The following is a 22,371-nucleotide window of genomic DNA, read 5'->3' as shown; positions in this document are numbered from 1 at the left end:
GCTGGGACTGGTTGGGGTTGAGGGAGAGAACCAGGAAAAAGACATGCTGTGGAGGGGAGCAGAGATCAATCACTAATGATTAAATGCAGAGTGGTGCATACAGAGCAAAAAGAGAAAGAAACAGTCAGTGCATCATGGGAACCCCCCAGCAGTCTAAGTCTATAGCAGCATAACTAAGGGATGGTTCAGGGTCACCTGATCCAGCCCTAACTATAAGCTTTTAGCAAAAAGGAAAGTTTTAAGCCTAATCTTAAAAGTAGAGAGGGTGTCTGTCTCCCTGATCCGAATTGGGAGCTGGTTCCACAGGAGAGGAGCCTGAAAGCTGAAGGCTCTGCCTCCCATTCTACTCTTACAAACCCTAGGAACTACAAGTAAGCCTTGTAGCCTTGCCTTTAGTTCAATCCATGGCCTCACAGCGGCTTACCTCAGTGACATTTTGACCGTGACAGTGGGGCGATTGTGCCTTTGCGGTCGCAGGTCCTAGACTCTGGAACTCTGTTCCTCTGGAGTTATGCTCCATCTCATCCCTGCCATTGTTCAAAGCCAGGCTGAAAACGCATTTGTTTCAATTGGCCTTTGACACATAGAGCTGTGGCTCCCTGGAAATCGACAACTGTAATATATTTTAGATGTATATGTTTTATCTTATGGTTGTTTTTAACTGTGTGCAGCACTTTGATCAACTTTGGTTGTTGTAAAGCGCTTTAGAAATAAAACTTGATTGATTGATTGTTCAAATCAAAGATGACTTACTGTTTTAGCGGTAACAATACCAGGCAGTCACTAAATAAATTTTTTTGCTGATTATGGGGTGCAGGAGTAGGGATACAGCTTTCCAACAACAATATTTATATTCAGCAGGTCAAATTACACAGAAATGTAAGTTGTATTTTCTCATCCCAAGCAAATAGCACCACACTTCTGACAAATTTGATGAAGCTGGCGGCCATTTAGTTTTATGCAAATTAGGGGTGAAGGAGTAAAGACACAACTTGCCAACAACAATAATTGAACTCAACATGTCAAAATACATAGAAATAGTAGTTTTATTTTCTCTTCTAATGCAAACACAAGCAGACTTTTGAAAAGCTTCATGAAATCAAATCAAATCAAATCAATTTTATTTATATAGCGCCAAATCACAACAAACAGTTGCCCCAAGGCGCTTTATATTGTAAGGCAAAGCCATACAATAATTACGGAAAAACCCCAACGGTCAAAACGACCCCCTGTGAGCAAACACTTGGCACAGTGGAAAAACTCCCTTTTAACAAGAAGAAACCCTCAGCAGAACCAGGCTCAGGGAGGGGCAGTCTTCTGCTGGGACTGGTTGGGGCTGAGGGAGAGAACCAGGAAAAAGACATGCTGTGGAGGGGAGCAGAGATCAATCACTAATGATTAAATGCAGAGTGGTGCATACAGAGCAAAAAGAGAAAGAAACACTCAATGCATTATGGGAACCGCCCAGCAGTCTAAGTCTACAGCAGCATAACTAAGGGATGGTTCAGGGTCACCTGATCCAGCCCTAACTATAAGCTTTTAGCAAAAAGGAAAGTTTTAAGCCTAATCTTAAAAGTAGAGAGGGTGTCTGTCTCCCTGATCCGAATTGGGAGCTGGTTCCACAGGAGAGGAGCCTGAAAGCTGAAGGCTCTGCCTCCCATTCTACTCTTACAAACCCTAGGAACTACAAGTAAGCCTGCAGTCTGAGAGCGAAGCGCTCTATTGGGGTGATATGGTACTATGAGGTCCCTAAGATAAGATGGGACCTGATTATTCAAAACCTTATAAGTAAGAAGAAGAATTTTAAATTCTATTCTAGAATTAACAGGAAGCCAATGAAGAGAGGCCAATATGGGTGAGATATGCTCTCTCCTTCTAGTCCCCGTCAGTACTCTAGCTGCAGCATTTTGAATTAACTGAAGGCTTTTCAGGGAACTTTTAGGACAACCTGATAATAATGTGAAATGAGCGGCCATTTTGTTTTATGCAAATTAGGTGTGAAGGGGTAAAGCTACAGCTTGCCAAAAACAATATTTGAATTCAGCAGGTCAAAATACATAGAAAATGATGTTTAGTTTGTTTTTATAGCACATATACAACCGAAATTGTGGAAATTTTGATGTAATTGGCGGCCATTTAGCTTTATGCAAATTAAAGTGTGAAGGGGTAAAGATACAGCATGCTAACAGCAATTATTGAACTCGGCAGGTCAAAATGCATAGGAATCAGTCTGTTATATGCTTTTAAAAGAAAATGCCTTGGGCACTAAGCTTCTTTTCTGAAAATGGAACCTTACTACCAATGTATTTTACTGGGGAAACAAAGTTGACATTTTGCGTAAAACACAACGTACATCCTAGTGCAGTTCCAGACTTTGTGCTGACTATAGCCTTTAAATAAGAATTTCAAAAACAGTGTGAATCTCATTTATTTATGTTCTTAAATGTTTCAACTCCAAATCAACTGGAACATTTTGAAGCATTTTATTTGAACCAGTTGCCCTATTTAGCACAGCTCATGATGCTGCCTTTTGAAACTTGTTTTGAAATACTCATACACAACACAGTTTCAAGTAGAACTAAAGAAAATATTTGGGACATCTTTAGCCACACATTCTATCTACTGTTTAATTCTGGTTTCAGTTTCTTGTGCTGTACAGTATATTTAGTCGAAAATGTAGTGGCTATCATGTTCTCCCTGATAACAAACTTGTTAGCTGCATGGTGCACAGTGACAAACCCACAGTGTGTCCAGTGTTCATGAGGCAAACTAGATGCCTCCACTGACCATCCAGCAGGTGGCAGTATGTCTACAGAAAATTGCACAAGTAATTGCTGCAAGTCTTACATAAAAAAAAAAAAAAAAAAATCAACCAATGAGTGTCACCTGCCATTCCAGCTAAACTGGAGTTTGTCAGGTGCACAGTGATGTGGTATTAAGCAGAAGAAAGTGAGAGACTGTCTGGCAAAGAAACAAATATGTGCACAACAAGCAAACCTACCACAAAATGTTGAAAGTATATTGACAGATACGGCAGTTAGAATAGCACCTTTTGCTAGTATGTGTGAATATTGTTCACTCACCAGTGTGTGTGAATGGACTTAATAGTACACACTGACCGCACTGTGATATGTCATTTGCAGTACTGTTAATGGTAAGGTTAAAAACTGTTCACTTTTAGTCATTCATTAATTTTCTACCTGTTGTCTGAGTCACGGTGGCAATCAGCTCATCCCACACTTCCCTAACCTTGAACTTCCCTAACCTTGAACAAGTCCTGTTACTCTTCCCAGGGGATCTTGAGGTGTTCCCAAGCCAGTCTAGAAGTATAATCCCTCCACTGTGTCCTGGGCTCATCCTTGGGGTCTCCTGCCAGTTGGCCATGCCTGTAAGAACCCCCCCCCTAGGGAGACGACCAGGGGGCATCCTCACCAGATGCCTGAACCACCTCAGTTGGTTCCTTTTGATGCGAAGAAGCAGTGGCTCTGTTCCGAGTCCCTCCTGGATAATCGAGCTTCTCACGCTGTCCAGGAGTGTAAGCCCAGATAGCTGATGGAGGAATCTCATTTCTGCTGCTTGTATTCACGACCTTATTCTTTCGGTTATTACCCAACGTTCATGACCATAGGTTATAATAGGAGCTTAAATCGACTGGTAAATTGAGAGCCTCGCATTCTGTCTCAGCTCCTTCTTCACCATGAAATTTTACAAGAACTCCTGTGAGTGCCCTGGTAGTTTTTCTAATGCATTATTAAGTAAAAATGAGGCCTAATGAAAGTAGTCTGTAGTGTAAACACAGGTCTGTGTTTATGGAGACACAGGGACCTGGAGTTAATCAAACAGATGGCTTTTGGCATATCCCAAACAATGTGACTCTTTTCTCTGAGTTTTTTTCATGCCCATGGCCAAAGAGTTCCTCAACTACAGAGCGAAGAGGAAACATTTGGAATAAAAGGATGATTTGTCTTAAAACATTGTTTTTCACTTTATTACATCTGCGCTTCACAATGTTTATCTTTGCTCTTTTTATAAAGTGTTCCATTAATTTCCCACCACCTACCACGTGTGCTGTCCGCTTACTGGAATAACAACTAAAAAGAGATTATTTACATTGATAAAATTTATTATTTTAAAAACAAACAATAAAAAAACCTCCTTGAACATAATTACTGGGAATCTTTTACTTCTGGATGAAGATTACAGATTGAAAATGGCATACATAAAGTCACGTTGTGCATTTCGGTGCAGAAAGGTGCAAATTATGCAAAGTACACCACTTTGTGTTACACAAATATTCGATGCCATGTGGAAATATTGCAACGTTCCAACAATAATGCACACTTTATCCTCATTACAGAGGTGAAATGTTTTGTCCTTTCAGTTTAATTTGGTTCATTAATACACATCCAAAGTGGTGTTTGTTTCCATCACTTATGACTTCTAAAATCCTGCTGTGTTGGTTAGTACAGCAGGCAACGTTTACACACGTACAGTTTCACCCACGTTTCTAAACGTGCCTTGACACTTGCACAAATTTCATCCGCGCACTGGTACGCAATCTGCCGTGCCAGAGAGTAAACTCGTTCTAAACCGTTGTAAACCATGCACGTGCAAGTGAGCAAAGAAAATTTTGAAATGTTCAAAATGTCTGGCACACATTAATTATATGAACTTCATGTGAACATTGTGCAAACAATTAAAAAAACACTGAGTGTCAGTGTGAGTCATTGCGTCAGCGCAGTGCATCACAGCACAGCTCATCTGAACGATTATGGCGAGATGTTAAATCCTAAACATCATTTTATAGCTACTCAAGAAGAAATCAAAATTCAACTGTTTTACCAAGCCATTACAATATAAATACTATAAATAATTTTTAAATTATTTATTTTTAAAGAATTTTAGACAATTCAAAATGAGTTCTCCATGTCATGAAGCGCATGAGAGAGAAAGAAAAAAGCTGCAACAGTAGAAAATTCCTCGGTGATTCTGAAAGCGATTAGACGTGATGTCATCAGTCAAATTCAGAGAGCAAATGATTAATCCACTACAAAGTCATTATTTTATATAACGCAGCTTCCAGTGGCACAAAGCACAGAATCCAGCGGAACAGAATGGGTTGCACTGGCATGAGGAATTGCGCGGCAGTGCAAGGGTTAAATGCGTGCAAGTGTCAATGTGCCTTAAAGCCTGGGTCCCACGGAATAATGAAGGATGAATAATGAGCCATGCAGCATTTCTTTGCTACAGGAGGGTTTCTTCAACTATCGTGGGAGAATAGTGACTCTGAGTGGCTCTTAGAGGCAGTATCTTCAGTTAACGAGGCTCCTCTGAGCATGGCGCTAATTTCAAGATGTTCAAAATTTAGCAACAACAGCGTGGAGCAGTATGTGTACAAGGTACTACGATGACTTAGAGGCATGTGGGTGGTGCCTACAAGGCTGCTAAAAGCCCATTATCTGTGCACCTGGCAGCTACGCACCACCTTAAGGTAACTATTTTTAATGTTTTTATAGCTTGATAAAACAGTTCCTAGCTGTAAAAGTATGTCTATAGTTGATTTAATATCTTGTTAATGGATCATATGAGCTCCGCTGTGTGTGCACCGAGGCAGTGACTCATCACGCTCCAAACGAGCATTTAGGCAGAACGCCAGCTCACAAAAGAGTGATTTTTCAGTCAATATTGGACAAACACAAAGTTAAAATTTGGATGACTGCATGAAAGTGGATGTGAGTTTAAAGCCGTGGAAGAAATAACTTCAGTGAAGCCACTAAAAGCAGAGCAGAGCTGTGCAGCCAAACAGAAGGAGAGGGCACAAAAGAGCGATTTTGTAGACATAACACAAAGTTAAAAGTTGCATCACAGTGACTTGTAAGCTGCGGAAGAAATAAAGAATTTTTTTTTTGAAAGTGATGCACAGGTGTATGTAATTAAAGCAGCCACCTCACTGTGTATGCAGAACAGCACCGCACGCAAAAGAGCGATTTTGCAGAAATAAACGGAAAAGCACAAAGTTAAAAGTGGGATCACGGTGTGAAAATGACTGTTTAAAGCCAGGGAAAAAAATAAAGCCATCAAGAAGGAAGCCAGTGAAAAGGAGCACAGAGGCGGTTGTCCATGAATAGAGAACAGCAACGCGCGCGCAAAAGAGCGATTTTGCAGAAATAAACAGACGAACACAAAGTTAAAAGTGGGATCACAGTGTGTGTGTGTGTTTAAAGCCGCAGAAGAAATAAAGCCAGCGAGCCGCGGAGCCAGCGAGGAGCAAAGAGGTGATTGTCCAGGAACCCTTGGTTTGGTTCAAGCTGGTCTGGTGCATTACAGGTGGACAGCAGCCTGGCACACAGTGCACAACCACGGGTCAGTACTGGAGCATCTATATTTGGTCTGCATTTAAAAAATGTGACATCTTTAACTGCTGCTGTGAATTGAAAACCCACACTTTAAAGGGACCAGGTGTGGGAGGGCTGGAGGTTTGGACCAAACTCATGCCTAAACGTGCGCCAACACTGCATTATCATGGCGCTATCATGGCAGTACGTGGCTTAGCGTGGCTGATGCGAGCCATTCGAGGCTCTAATGACTGGTCGGTCATGGCTCACTAGAGGCTGCTACGTGGCACATGCGGGGTACAGAGAGGCACATCGAGGTGCCTTAGTAGCGGATACGTGATAGATGAAAACGTGGGTCATTCTTCGAATAATTGCTGACACACCCATGTGTGGCTCATTATTCATGGCTTATTATTTGGTGGGACCCAGGCTTAAGGCTCATCAATACAGAGATCTAAAGTGTGCGTGTGAGGTCAGAGTGAGTCCTCAAGTCCTATTTCTACATTTTATCAGATACTGAATCCTATTTAGGCATTTGTAGTTGTGACATCATTCAACATACAAATTATACTTTGACGCGAGAATAATATTTTCGCAGAGTACAAGTGCTCATACCCTTCCAGATAAAACAGTTTCTTTTCCAGATGTCAGGCACTAATTGTGAGCAGAAAACATGCTCCAATGTCTCTATAATTCCTTGGCTCGTGTTAGCATTTTGTTCGACGCTTCCGTTTCTTCTTTGTCTCTCGGCTGCTCCGGATCATCCTCAGAGCTGCAGGCTCTGTGCAGCAAACCGCTGGAAAAAATCCTGCGACGTGATTGGACGCTGAGGTCCAGTAGGTGAAATGAATCGGAGGAGAAGATGCTGTCTTCACTTACCACACTAGAAGGGCGGCTGTGGCTGTCGTCGGCGCCCTCTGTGGCCGGGAGGAGCTGCTGTAGGGCTTCTGGAAAGATTGCAGCACCTGAACAGGGAAATGAGTGGCACTCGCCGGGGAGATCCAAACTGCGAGAGAACTTGCCGTTACGTTTTAGAATTCCCTTCCTTCTCCGGACTGCCTCAGTGCGCATAGTAGGGCTTTTCTCTGCCGGTTTTGAGGAGCACAAATATCCAGCATCACTGCTGTCTTTCTCACCCAGATCTGTAGCAGAACCCCTTCCCTCTGTGGATGAGCGAGAACGTGCCTCACCACAACACAGGTTCTTTAGTATCCCCTTTTTGGGCATTTTTGATGAGGGCTGACTGAATGTTGAGGGAGGCTGCAGACTGGTGGGCAGGATGTCAGTGTGTGCGTGGGCAAGGGTCTGTGTCCGATAAGTCTGTGGAGCATTTTTACAAGGCTGGGAGAGAGGGTTGTCTTTCTGAATGTTCTGAAAGACAGAGTCCAAACTCCTCTGGGGTTTAAGAATCCCTTTAGGTTTCTTCCGTTCAATTGTTGAAGATGAACTATCCACAGCAGAAGAGGGTGCTGTTGGGCAAGAAGCACCACAAGCTCCCAATACTGTCTGAGGTGAGATGGCATTCTCCTTGCGTGACTTCCTAAGGTTTGACATCCCTCCATGTGCCCTTCCAGCACCGCAATCCTCCTTCTGCGGTAAGCTGAAGTAAAAGGGGTTGGAAGAGATGTGAGGTGGACAGCAGGTGTCAGAGACAGCACCAACAGTAATGTTATTGTTAGCGGCGACCTGATTTTGCCAGTCGATGTAGCGAGCCAGCAGAGGGGAGGGGGAGTCTTGGCATGGAGATAGAGAACAGTCACACGCGCTTTCTTCGTAACCCCAGTTTACCCACCAGTGGTTGGCCACGTCCTCTATCGTGGCCCTCTCATCCACACTTACTGTCAACAACCAGTCAATAAGAGCGCAGGCATCTGGAGGGAACAGTGTCACTCATTATTTATAGTAACTGAACAACAACATTTAAAGCTTTGATGCATGAGGTACATTTAGCAGTGACAGAAATGAAGGATGCTGGAAGAGGTTACCTGAGGGGTGGTTGGGTTTGTGGTAGCGACCTTTGCTGATTTGCTCTTTGAGCGTGGTGTGACTAGCCCCGTCAAACGGCATGCTGCTGTACACCAAAGCATACAGTAACACACCCAACGCCCAGCAGTCCACCTAGTGCACACAAACACATCTGTCAAAGGATTCTGCACATCTGTTGTGTACATTCTCCACTAGCAGCTTGTTTTAGAAGCTGGTCTTCATTACTTGGCCACTGTATGTCCCCACCTGTCCTTCACTTGTGTGTCATAATCTCAGTGTGCTGCAATTTAAATATGACAGATGGTGTCATGTAATTCAGCTCTGCTTTCCTACTTGTTTGCTACCGTTTCTGGTCTCTCTGTGTGTACCCTGGCTAATGTTAATTCAACAATCATCTGATGACATCAATGACATGTTTGTTTTTGGATATGGCAACCATGAGGTTGAGTGTACTAATGCAACAATACTTCAACCACAACTCAACATCACATGAAGCAATACATTTACAGTCTTCTCCATAGATTTTTTCCCCTGGGAGCAGGGCTTAATTTGAGGGGGACCAAGCTGGAGCGTGCTCCGGAACCTCGGACGCGCACTCCGGAACCTCTGACGTTGGCTGCGCCAGCTATTTATACTGGATCCGTGATCCGCCACCTCTCTTGACTAACAAAATATATATATATATATATATATATATATATATATATATATATATATATATATATATATATATATATATATAAAAATCACCGCCTGCTGTGCGGAACTGCGCCAAATCTGGCAACAGGTCCAGAGGCTACGCTCGCTGTTTTGATCCGGATGTTGACCGTAGCCGCAGAGCTCCGTGGCCACTGAGAGAGGACTTGGATTCTTTGCAGGTCCCGCATCCGTACCCCCGGAGGCAGTGAGTGAAGGGAGAGCCGCGCATTGTGTTCTGCGTGTGTCTGTTTATAATCTTCTCGCACAGAAGAAAAAAGAGAGTGTTTACACAAGAGAGAAAAGTGAGAAAATGTTAATGCCTGTTTGAGAAAAGTGTGTAGTGAGGGGTTTTACAGCCTTAAAACATCTATAATAAGTGTAAAAAATAGCGCTGACTACTTCGCGGGTTATTTTTAGAACGTAACTCCCGCGATAAACGAGGGACCACTGTACATCATTAAACAGGAATTTGTACTCTATCTGGATTTGGTGTGACTAATGTTATTAGGCCTACAATACATGCCCAGTTTATTTTCGGTGTGGCGCACAGCGTTGCTCCGTCCCGACACACGAATTCCTCCACACGTCTTTCATTACAAAATCTCCTGTAACAGTGGAATGTGCCGCAAAAGTGCTGATGTCCACATTTTCTGCAATTTCTCTGGTAGTCACACAACGTCCCAAATCAACACAGCCTTCACTTTGAAATGATCTGGTTGTTTCAGCCTGTCGATGGCCGCTCAGAGCGCGGCGCGCCCTCCGCCGGTGTGGGCCGTCTTTAATCCGGTTGTAATGGTCCTTAATCTGTGTGACGCCGATAGAATCTTCACCGAAAGCCATCTGAATTTTCCAAATGGTTTCCACCTGGCTGTCTCACACAGTTTCTGAAAAAATTTTCATGGAGCAAAGCGGCAGTCGCTCAGCCATTTCCCTGACAATGAAAATCTGACGAGGGGGCTGGACCAGTGCTCACTCAAAGCCTGCCCACAGGCGAATGACGCAACCGACAGGCATGAAAAAACTCACGCATGCGCACGAAGGTTCAAGCTTGGCTGATGCAAGCACACATGATTCAAATCTATATAGTTTTGGGAAAAAAATAAAAAAGTCCGTTACTTTTCAGACAGACCTCGTATACCTTAGGTGTAGTTTTTCCGGCTGACCGATTCTGCTCTTTTTCTCTTTGTCAGAGGTATGGATAACATCGCATAGGATTGTCTGCTGGATACCACAGGGTGCTGGACTGACTGTGAGATGTCATGCCTCAAGCTGATGCCACACACTGCAATCTGCGTTTAGAATGGACTCAAGTACTGATAGCATGAGGACTGTTGGATGACCCCTTCCTGTGGCATAAATGCCTACATGGTCTTCTCATCAAATGCATCTTGTTTTTTTAATGTCGTTTTGATTTCCTGTTTTCTGTTTCTTCAGCTTTGTAACTGTTAGAATGACTGAAGCAGTGGGTCACCCCTCTGAGCCTGGTCTGCTTGATGTTTCTAACTCAGTATCATCTGAGGGGTTTTTTTTCTTACCACTGTCACCTGTGTGCTTGTTCTATGGGTTGATAAGGTTAGACCTTACTTGTGTGAAGCACCTTGAGGCAGCTTTGTTGTGATTTGGTGCTGTATAAAATGAAATAAATTGAAGTTGATCTGAAACAATACATTTGGATATAAGCAAAATTTTCTCAGGGTGTACACACATTTTTCCATCGATGTTTAAAGGAGACCTGCATTGAAAAAAATGCAGTCAGATTTTTTTGAACAAAAAATGACTTACATTTACACATGAGATCCTTCTGAATGTAGTAAAGTAAATCTGCAAGCCCAGATCTAACCAGGCCTCACTAACGCCCCCGCGACGTTCCAAGCTTTGGTTAATGACGTCTTGCAGGACTTCCTGCACCGATTCGTCTTCGTATATCTGGATGACATACTCATCTTTTCCCCGGACCCTGAGACTCATGTCCAGCATGTACGTCAGGTCCTGCAGCGGTTGTTGGAGAACCGGCTGTTTGTGAAGGGTGAGAAGTGTGAGTTTCACCGCACCTCTTTGTCCTTCCTGGGGTTCATCATCTCCTCCAACTCCGTCGCCCCTGATCCGGCCAAGGTTGCGGCGGTGAGAGATTGGCCCCAACCAACAAGCCGTAGGAAGCTGTAACAGTTCCTCGGCTTCGCAAATTTCTACAGGAGGTTCATTAAGGGCTACAGTCAGGTAGTTAGCCCCCTGACAGCCCTGACCTCTCCAAAAGTCCCCTTCACCTGGTTGGATCGGTGCGAAGCCACGTTCAAGGAGTTGAAACGCCGGTTCTCGTCTGCACCAGTTCTGGTACAGCCCGACCCTAGCCGCCAGTTCGTGGTTGAAGTGGACGCCTCTGACTCAGGGATAGGAGCCATGCTATCCCAGAGCGGAGAGACCGATAAGGTTCTTCACCCGTGTGCCTACTTTTCTCGCAGGTTGACCCCAGCTGAACGGAACTATGACATCGGCAATCGAGAACTCCTTGCGGTGAAAGAGGCTCTTGAGGAGTGGAGACACCTGTTGGAGGGAGCGTCTGTGCCGTTCACGGTTTTCACTGACCATCGGAACCTGGAGTATATCAGGACCGCCAAGCGGCTGAACCCCAGGCAAGCCCGCTGGTCACTGTTCTTCGGGCGTTTTGACTTCCGAATCACCTACCGCCCCGGGACCAAGAACCAGAGATCGGATGCCTTGTCCCGGGTGCATGAAGATGAGGTCAAGACTGAGCTGTCGGATCCACCGGAGCCCATCATTCCAGAGTCCACTATCGTGGCCACCCTCACCTGGGACGTGGAGAAGACCATCCGGGAGGCCCTGGCACGGAGCCCGGACCCCGGAACTGGACCAAAGAACCGTTTATACGTCCCACCAGAGGCTAGAGCTGCAGTCTTGGACTTCTGTCACGGGTCCAAGCTCTCCTGTCATCCAGGGGTGTGTAGGACCGTGGCAGTTGTCCGGCAGCACTTCTGGTGGGCGTCCATGGAGGCCGACGTCCGGGAGTATGTCCAGGCCTGCACCACCTGTGCCAGGGGCAAGGCAGACCACTCCAAGACACAAGGACTTCTGCAACCGCTTCCGATGCCTCGTCGCCCCTGGTCTCACATTGGCCTGGACTTTGTCACGGGCCTCCTGCCGTCCCAGGGCATGACGACCATCTTCACGATAGTGGACCGTTTCTCCAAGGCGGCCCACTTCGTGGCCCTCCCAAAGCTCCCTACGGCCCAGGAGACAGCAGACCTCCTGGTCCACCACGTCGTACGTCTGCATGGGATACCAACTGACATTGTCTCGGACCATGGTCCTCAGTTCTCCTCACAGGTTTGGAGGAGTTTCTGCAGAGAACTGGGGGCCAACGTGAGCCTCTCATCCGGGTATCACCCTCAGACGAATGGACAGGCAGAGCGGGCCAACCAAGAACTTGAACAGGCCCTCCGCTGTGTTACATCCGCGCACCCGTTGGCCTGGAGTCACAATCTGGCCTGTATTGAGTACACCCATAACAGCCAGGTGTCCTCTGCCACTGGCCTCTCCCCATTTGAGGTGTGTCTGGGGTACCAGCCCCCATTGTTCCCCATGGTGGAGGGAGAGGTCGGTGTGCCCTCGGCCCAGGCCCACCTGCGAAGATGCCGTCGGGTGTGGCGCACCGCCCGTTCTGCCTTGTTGAAGGCCCGGATGAGGGCTAAGGCCCATGCAGACCGCCAGCGTTCCCCGGCCCCTGCTTACCAGCCTGGGCAGGAGGTGTGGCTTTCAATGAAGGACATCCCCCTCCAAGTGGACTCACCCAAACTCAAGGACAGGTATATTGGTCCATTCAAGATCCTCAAAGTCCTCAGTCCGGCCGCAGTGAAGCTCCAGCTCCCAGCTTCACTGCGGGTCCACCCAGTTTTTCATGTTTCCCGGATAAAGCCACACCACACCTCACCCCTCTGTGCTCCCGGACCGGCACCGCCTCCTGCCTGGATCATCGATGGGGAGCCTGCATGGATGGTTCGCAGGCTCCTGGACGTCCGTCGGAAGGGCCGGGGGTTTCAGTATCTGGTGGACTGGGAGGGGTATGGACCTGAAGAACGCTCCTGGGTGAAGAGGAGCTTCATCCTGGACCCGGACCTCCTGGCCGACTTCTACCGACGTCACCCGGACAAGCCTGGTCAGGCGCCAGGAGGCGCCCGTTGAGGGGCCTGTTGTGTGTGTTGTGTGTTGTGTGGGCCGCAAGAAGAGGAGGTACTGCTGGCCCACCACCAGAGGGCGTCCAGCCTGAAGTGCGGGCTTCAGGCACAAGAGGGCGCTGCCGCCACGGACACAACCGGGAGTGATAGCTGTCACACATCAACTCATGACAGCTGTCACCCATCTTCATTTCATCACTCCATAAAAGCCGGATGTCATCTCCACCTCGCTGCCGAGATATCATCTACCTGTGAAGGTAATTCTCTGCTAAACTGAAAACACTGACTAACAGACTGAACTTCTTTGCAGCCATTTTCCTGTAAGTGTTTCCTTATCTGTGGGATTGGCGTTTGGTGTGGTCAGCGACGGCGTCGCTTCACACCCCAACCAGATAAGTGGTTGACAGGAGCTGCACGTGTGTGTGATTAGAGGTGGAGGTGACTTTCCACCTTCTGACTGTTTTTGTTACTGGGTGTGCACACACCCACATCTCACTGTTTGTGCTCCTCGCCAGCAGTACCAGATCCGACAGTCGGGGACGGTGATCACCTGGGAATTCGGGACTTGGCAGCTCCAGTATTCTCCGGGTTTTGTGGCGGTGGAAATCGTGTGGTTCCAGCTCTTATCAGGACAGACGTCTTCTATCCTCGAGCCTGCCCACACGTCACCTTGGTGTATTGACTGCTGTCAGATTCTGTGATTGTCTGTATCATCGTTGTGCACATTCACAACATTAAATTGTTACCTTTTGGCTCATCTATTGACCGTTCATTTGCGCCCCCTGTTGTGGGTCCGTGTCACTACACTTTCCCCAACAGCAGATCTGTCATTCAACGGAGAAATCTTCATTTGAAAATGACAAATTTACAGCTAACATTTAGCCCTCCGCAAATTGTCCCTCTCATCATGGACGCTGCCGAGATGTCATGGACAAGACCCTCTCCCAGCATGCATTGCGCCAATTGTAATCTGTGGATTTATGTCAGTTTGCATCTGCACCTTTTTCTTGTCTTATACGGAAGGATCTACTTTTTTAAAACTTCATATTGTCTTGCGGCACGTTTGGTGAGGACACATTTCTTTTATTTGTGCTTGAAAATTATTTTGGGGGACTTTTTCATACGCCCGTTTGATTGAGTGGTGTCGCAATGAAAATCTACTGTCTTTTGCCTCCGGTACCATCGCGGGATATGGAGGCGAGACCCGCAAAGAATCCCAGTCATTAAAAATACATAAACCTCTCTCAGCATCCATGGAGCTCTGGGGCTTCGATTGCCGAGATGTGCGGTGCTGTGGATTTTGCCGCAAGAAGTCTGTCCTTGCAGCAACAGGTGTACCGGCCGCTTCGCATTAAAACAGCGAGTGTAGCGGAGGCAGCGAGCGGAAGAGGAAGAACGGCGCCCGCTGTCGATGTCGTTGCTGATCTGAGCACACAGATCTGTAGCTCACATTCATTGTTGGGGAAAGTGTAGTGACACGGACCCACAACAGGGGGTGCAAATGAATGAGCCAAAAGGTAACAATTTAATGTTGTGAATGTGCACAACGAATATACAGACAATCTCAGAATCTGATAGCAGTCAATCCACAAAAGTGACGTGTGGGCAGGCTCGAGGATAGAAGACGTCTGTCCTGAGAAGAGCCGGAACCACACGATTTCCACCGCCACAGAACCCGGTGAATACTGGAGCTGCCAAGTCCCGAATTCCCAGGTGATCACCGTCCCCGACTGTCGGATCTGGTACTGCTGGCGAGGAGCACAAACAGTGAGACGTGGGTGTGTGCACACCCAGTAACAAAAACAGTCAGAAGGTGGAAAGTCACCTCCACCTCTAACACACACTCGTGCAGCTCCTGTCAAACACTTATCTGGTTGGGGTGTGAAGCGAAGCCGTCGCGGATTACGCCAACCTCACTGATAAGGCACTCCACAGGAAAGCAGCTGCAAAATGAATTCAGACTAGGACACAGTTAGTTTCTGGCTGAGGATATTACCTTCACAGGTAGATGATATCTCGGCAACGAGGTGGAGATGATGTCCGGTCTTTATGGAGTGAGATGATGTAGAGTAGATGGGTGACAGCTGTCAAGAGATAATGAGTGACAGCTGTCACCCTCGGCTGTGCCCGTGGCGGCAGCGCCCTCTCGTGCCTGAAGCCTGGTAACAGACATGCAGTCATGAAATGACATGAATGAGAAGCAGTTCGCTCTTATCATGTCCAAATCCGCTGGTGTGTGTGCAACTGGCACAGCCAGAACTGGCATCATATGGAACAGAGCTTACGTGGGTGACATGAAAGTCAGATCGCCCACTGCATATTCTGATCTGACAGTCCGTTTCAGCCTGGGTGCAGCCTGTCAATGGGCTGCAGCGATGGAGCGCACACATGCTCGCTGCAGCCCACAGCATATATATCGCCATAGTGTATATGGTTTTATTTATGTCCATGTGATGACAGCAAACAGACACATGTGCATCACAGTGGGCAGTTGTTAGTCCATGTCTGTCCAAACACAGTACGTGTTGTCCAACTGGAATGTCCAGAATGATAGATCTCCACAGCTACTTCTGTCAGCGACCACACCTCCTGTCAGTTCAGCACACACACCAAAGCCACATTTGTGGGGAACTTAGACAAATGTCACTGCCAGCACAACAGTGATTGTCTGCAGACTGTTGTCATGCCAAGAGTGTGAATGGCCACACATTTCCTAAGTGCCAAACGAGCGGTGTTAGATGATCGTGCATGTCAGCTGGAATTTGGCTGACACCTGCCGCGAGAGGGATTGATGGGTTCACACAGCGCACACTCTGTCTTTCAGCCGCTGGTGTGTGCAAATAGTTGAAGCAACAGGTGTACGAGGCGTTCGAGGCAGGGACGATTTTACACATTTTCCACAAGATTTCTGCTTCATGCGCACTTTGACCAAACTTTGCACTATGTGTGAAGGGGCCTTAAAGCATGTTCACACAAAAGGAGATTGGGCCAAATGAGGCCCACAGGAAACTAGTTAGTAACCCTTGTTCATACGCTACATGATGACAGACTTGCTGTCTCACAAACCATCACTCAGACCACATGAAGAATAACAAAACCTGTTATGTTTTTTTACACACTAATGTTAAACTTTTTTTTCTACTAGTCAAAATCTGTGGAGTGGATGTCAGATTCTGATGCCTGTCAGCGGCAGTGTTTAACTTTGCGCTGCTGTCAAGTGACAGCTGGTAAGATCAAGATGCGTTAATGAGTGAGGGGCTTGATGATTGAGCCAATTGGCTTATGCACTAGATTGAATTTTATAGGGTTATTACACTCAGAGATCGGGATTTTCGAGGGTATTTTCACATGCAGCGTGGCATTTTAGAAGGTGAAAGCCACTGTTAGTCTATATATATATATTGCTCACAATATGCTAAACTGTTATGAAAGTGTAACACAAAGGTCAATTTTTCAAGTTACATGTTTTTGTTGCAAACTAGTTTGAAATTGTAGTACACATATATTTCTTTCATAAACCACAAAGCTCAAGATAACTCATTAACTATTAACTTTAAAAAATTTCACTTTTCCATTATGGAAAAGTGAAATTAATAAGAGTATGGACCCTTGCGGATGTTATTTTTGATGGACAATTCTCAGGTTGTTTTCAACTTGTTATAATTTCTTAATACGTGTATCTTTTATACAAATTGACGATGTATATCAGAGAATACATATTTCAAAGTAGAATGCCCATCTAAGTGTAAATGTTAGCTATAGTTTATGCTACTTTTAACCATCTATATCTCCCACTTGGTTTTGACAGATGGCGTAACGTCCGCAAGGGTCATTTTTAATTACATTTTTTTGTACTTAAAATTGACTCAAGTGCTTTTTATTTACTTTTAATTTTTCATTTCATGGGTTTTCTATTGACTAATGCACAATGCAACTGCCTTGAGGTTGGTTTGAAAAAAATATGACCTGGTTGAAAAAGTGAGGTCCAATCGTGTTATAATATGTGATGACAAAAAGTGGATTTTCCAAACTTCATTTCAATTTTTCTTTATTTTATGAGCAACGAAATACACTCAAATTATGCGTATTATATATATACATTAGTTACATTAGTGTTAACAATAACAAACATTTCTATTCAACAATCCATATTTAATAAACACATTCATGAAGTACCTCAGGTGTAATATAACGGTTTAGCATATTGTGAGCCATATATGTGTGTGTGTGCAATTGCGTGTATTTCGGAAACCCTGATGAACATGTATTCACATAGCAGTGTTCACAAAATTCACACTTTCATTCGATAAAAGGAGGTGCACAATTTTATGTATTTTTCAACTGTTAAATATAAACACCTAAAGTGCAGAGAAGGAAAATTGGGCAACATTGTATTGTTCAACACATTCTGAATTAAATAGTTCATGTGTTGCATTGCATTGTTGCAATAAGGGTTGCTGTCTATTGTTAGCATACATGGTGACGGTCATGTGTTGGCCTACCTCTGGCCCCTGATAAGGAAGTCCTTTGACTATCTCTGGGGCAGCGTAGAGTGGACTTCCACAGTACGTCTGCAGCAAAGTGCCCCTCTGGAAATGATTGGATAGGCCAAAGTCAGCCAGCTGCAGAGAGAGACACAGACAGGAGATAAATTAATGGTTTCATTGGTTGTGGCGGGGGGGATCATTGATCCTTTCTGCTACAGCTTCTAATACAGCCATCACATAAACTCTCAGCCCAGACTGTCTGCTGTGGGCCTTCATGATGATTGGTTATCACTAAACCTCTTAAAAAATGTAAATCACTCATCCCCTGTATCACAAAAAACAAATTCCTGTGCGGTGAGTAGGTATGGTTCATCGAGCCATGTGGCAAAAACACAATACTTCTGTGAACAGACCCTAAAATAGGTATGTTGAGCCTCCGCCAGTACAAGTGTGAGTGAGGAAAGAGCACAGGGCCAAAAACATCAGGCTGCTCGCAGTCATGTAACGGAACAATCGCTTTAAGCTTCGAAGCCTGTAAGCAGACAGACTGAGACTCCTCTCTATCTGAAGAGATTAACGTGCACCCCGCTGCCTTAAAACTACTCCACACGACAGCTTTACTTCCATGGAACAGAGGAAGAAAAGCAGACCTCACAGAAGGAAGCTGACATACTATATATAGTCCAGCTCAGATGATGTATGTACAATAACAATAATAATGAGGCTGCGTCTAAATTGTGTCTTGGCACTAAAGTTATTTTGTGCAATGTTCCCTCGCGTGTTTCCATTCATTGACAGACACATTCCTTACTGCTGAATCCCTGCAGAGGACACACAGACACACTAGGTCTTTCTCCAAAACAACTCTTAGAAATGTGCTCAGGAATTCCAGGAGCTATTGTAGGACGCTACGTTGTCCATACACTGTTTCTCAGTGGTTTTGTAATCACGACTGAATGCAAACAAGATATTAATAGATGTTCTAACGTTTAGTGCAATGTCACAGGATGTCTTAAAAACAGATACTGATGAAGGATATCAGAGGGTTGACACGTACCCTACATGCTCTACACATATTGTTCCACCACAATATAAATGTACAAGTAAATATACATTATGCCTGTAATGGTGTTTTTGACTGTGTATGTGATATATGACTTCATTGTGAAGTCAATCACAAATATTTAGCTTCTTGGTTGTTGAGATATACAAAAAGTTCATTTTTGGACCATGATTTTCTTGACCTTGATCTTTACCTTTGACCAAACTACTCCAAAATCTAGAAATCTATCCAATAAATATTTCCACCAAGTTTAAAGGAAATTCATCCAACCGTTTTTGAGTTACCTTGTCCACACACACACACACACACACACACACACACACACACACACACACACACACACACACACACACACACACACACACACACACACACACACGCACCAGTGAAACTACATTGTTTTTATTATTTACCCCTGCTGATGAGCAGAGTAAATACTGAAGCTAAAAAAAAGACATTCCATAGACAATGCTGTGATGCATTCTTTAAACACTGTTTAGGGTCTCTAAAAAAATGGTCTGATAAGCCGGCCTTACACAGTGTAATGTGATCGTGCCTCACAGCATATTACAGATGAAACACATAACAGTGCACACATTAGCGTGCACACTTCTATCCATGTAGCGGAGGGAAGCTTCAGCTGTCCAGTGCTGCACAAGTTGTCCCATTTCTGGTGGAAGCAGTGCGAGATATTTAATGAAGCTACATTTTACTGAGCACTAAAAATGCTACTGTGTGAGCACAAGATGCAATATTGTCCAGATAAACAGCTGCGCTGTGCCAAGTTGCCAAGTGCACACAGAATTGCAATACAAGGTTAATTTATTGACCAATGAATAGATTTTGTTTGTTCAGAAATAAACATGCACCTCATCTTTTCCAGTGGCAGCATGTGCTGCCACAATTACTCGTATGTACACTCAACAAAAATATAAATGCAACACTTTTGGTTTTGCTCCCATTTTGTATGAGATGAACTCAAAGATCTAAAACTTTTTCCACATACACAATATCACCATTTCCCTCAAATATTGTTCACAAACCAGTCTAAATCTGTGATAGTGAGCACTTCTCCTTTGCTGAGATAATCCATCCCACCTCACAGGTGTGCCATATCAAGATGCTGATTAGACACCATGATTAGTGCACAGGTGTGCCTTAGACTGTCCACAATAAAAGGCTACTGGTTTCAATTTTAAAGCTGCTTTCACTGAAGTTTCTCTGTTTTTGCTGTAATCAATAAGTTGTTTGCAAACAGTATCTCTCACCATGTCAAGAACAGTTCTGCATTCTTGACATCTAAATGCAGTCTCCCATTGACAATTTTTGGCCCCAGTTTCCATCCTCATTTCAAAATTGAGGAAATTAGGCTAGATTTTTTTTAATATAGTAGGAAAAATTCATATTACCTCTTATTTTATATCCACTTACGAGTATACGAGGTCTGTTAGAAAAGTATCCGACCTTTTTATTTTTTTCAAAAACCATATGGATTTGAATCACGTGTGATTGCATCAGCCAAGCTTGAACCTTTGTGCGCATGCGTGAGTTTTTTCACGCCTGTCGGTTGCGTCATTCGCCTGTGAGCAGGCTTTGTGTGAGCAGTGGTCCACCCCTCTTGTCGGATTTTTATTGTGGGCGGTCTTTAAACCGGCTGGAGCACTCCTTAATCTGTGTAATCCCCATAAAATCGTCCCTGAAAGCCATTTGAATTTTCCGAATGGTTACCACCTGGAGGTCTCTCACAGTTTCTGGAAAAAATTGATGCAGCAAAGCTCCAAATCGTTCAGACATTTTATTCGCAATAAAAATCCGATGAGAGGGGTGGACCACTGCTCACACAAAGCCTGCTCACAGGCGAATGACGCAACCGACAGGCATGAAAAAACTCAAGCATGCACACGAAGGTTCAAGCTTGGCTGATGCAATCACACGTGATTCAAATCCATATGGTTTTTGAAAAAAATAATAAGGTCAGATACTTTTCTAACAGACCTCGTAAACGAACATTTCCGAATACACAGGAGTACCTACGATTCCCATTACATGATTGGTTTTCGGCAGGCGTACTACACTACTTCTGCTTTTTCCCCACACTTTAGCAAAAAGCAAAACGTCTCTATTAACATCTTAAAACTGACTTCTGTTGAATAGCGCCACAGGCTTTTCATGGCTTTCATGTTGCAGAGGATCAGAAGGAGGCTTCTGCTGTAGTGTAGGTCTTGATTACTCAGCCCAGTCTCACGTTTTTTTTTTCGTGCTCCCATGACGAAATGAGTCATATTTTCGCGACGGTGTTTTTTTTTTTAACTCATTATTACTAACCCTACTCCTACCCCCAACCCTAACCAGAACCACCCTGACCCCCCGCTTCACTTTTAATGTTGTGCAGCCATCACAGAATGAATTAGAATGAATTTGTGCTGCCGTGATGACAATGAGATGCTTTTCGTCACAATATCACAAACCAATAGATTAATGTATATTTCGTGCTGCTGAATCACGACTTGCCGTGAGACTGGGTTGGATTACTGCATATTGTACCACTTTCACACAGTATTACTCCTCACCTGTATCAATTAAATCAAATTACTCATGGTGTATGGATCACAATGTATCCTAATGTCACAAATTAAAAAAAAAACTTTCCTGTTTACTCACATGCTCTACAATGCTACTTTTACCACCAAGAACACTCATTTTCAGGCCCCAATTTGACATATGATTTATTTATTTAATGTGTGCCAAAAAAGTAGACAACTGGGTATCAAAAATCATCAATAACAGACCACCCTAAGATAATGGCAAAGAACAATAGGGTCGATGTCAGCCAACCCCGACTTTGACACTTGTCATCATCAGTGTTGTATAGTAACAAAGTAAAAATACTTCACTACTGTACTTAAGTACGTTTTGGGAGACTTTGTACTTTACTTGAGTTATTTTAATTCAGCTTACTTTCACTTTTACTTCACTACATTTCCGACCTTAATTGCATACTTCTACTACGATACATTTTCTATGCGCCATGCCGTTACTCGTTACAACAACAACAACAAAACACACACACACACGAAAAAGTCATGTTTTCACCCAGAGACACCACTGGTTACTAGTGACTGCAACGAAGTCAGGCCGATTTGTCATGAGGCAGGTCCGGTAGGCTTTTTTGCAGCTGCGCACTTGTGGGGTGTTTGTCAGGAAAATGCTAATTTCTCTACATTGATTACAGACCTGCAGCGACTGTAATCAACTTTTCTGCAGCGCGGCTTTGCTTTGAACCTTGAACCAATCGAAGCAGTGATTCGCAGGTCGAAGCAGTGCTTCGATCTACGATTCGTGGATTGATTGTTTAATTTCGCTTTAACCTAATTTTTCCCGCTAAAACCCTGAAGAGCATATGTCTGTGAGTAATATTTAATATTTTTATGTTAAACCAACCTGTTATGGTCTTCTGAAACAGTTGATAGATGTATTTTATAACTTAAAAACGGGACCGATGCTAACGCGTTAGCATGCCTATGGTGTTTTCAATGTTAAAGTTAGCATTAAGCTGTTCGCATCAGCACGTTTGTGTTGATCTGTTTTCTGTATAATTAATGGCTCAGCGT

The 22,371-nt window shown here is 44.5% G+C and overlaps 1 protein-coding gene across 1 annotated transcript in view; it reads right to left on the bottom strand.

The window, feature by feature from the left end:
* Positions 1-6,660: 6,660 nt before the first annotated feature.
* Positions 6,661-22,371, bottom strand: part of LOC117512486 (NUAK family SNF1-like kinase 1) — a 60,207-nt gene continuing 44,496 nt past the window's right edge. Inside the window, exons 5-7 of the mRNA XM_034172575.1 lie at positions 17,713-17,832; positions 8,321-8,453; positions 6,661-8,206 (exon numbers count right to left, since the gene is read on the bottom strand). Of these exons, the coding sequence (XP_034028466.1) occupies positions 7,023-8,206; positions 8,321-8,453; positions 17,713-17,832 (1,437 nt within the window). The 3' untranslated portion in view covers positions 6,661-7,022. The remainder of the gene's footprint in view (positions 8,207-8,320; positions 8,454-17,712; positions 17,833-22,371) is intronic.

The sequence above is a fragment of the Thalassophryne amazonica genome, chromosome 6, assembly GCF_902500255.1.
Source record: "Thalassophryne amazonica chromosome 6, fThaAma1.1, whole genome shotgun sequence".
NCBI lineage: Eukaryota > Metazoa > Chordata > Actinopteri > Batrachoidiformes > Batrachoididae > Thalassophryne > Thalassophryne amazonica.
This window is presented reverse-complemented; position numbering and strand designations above follow the sequence as displayed.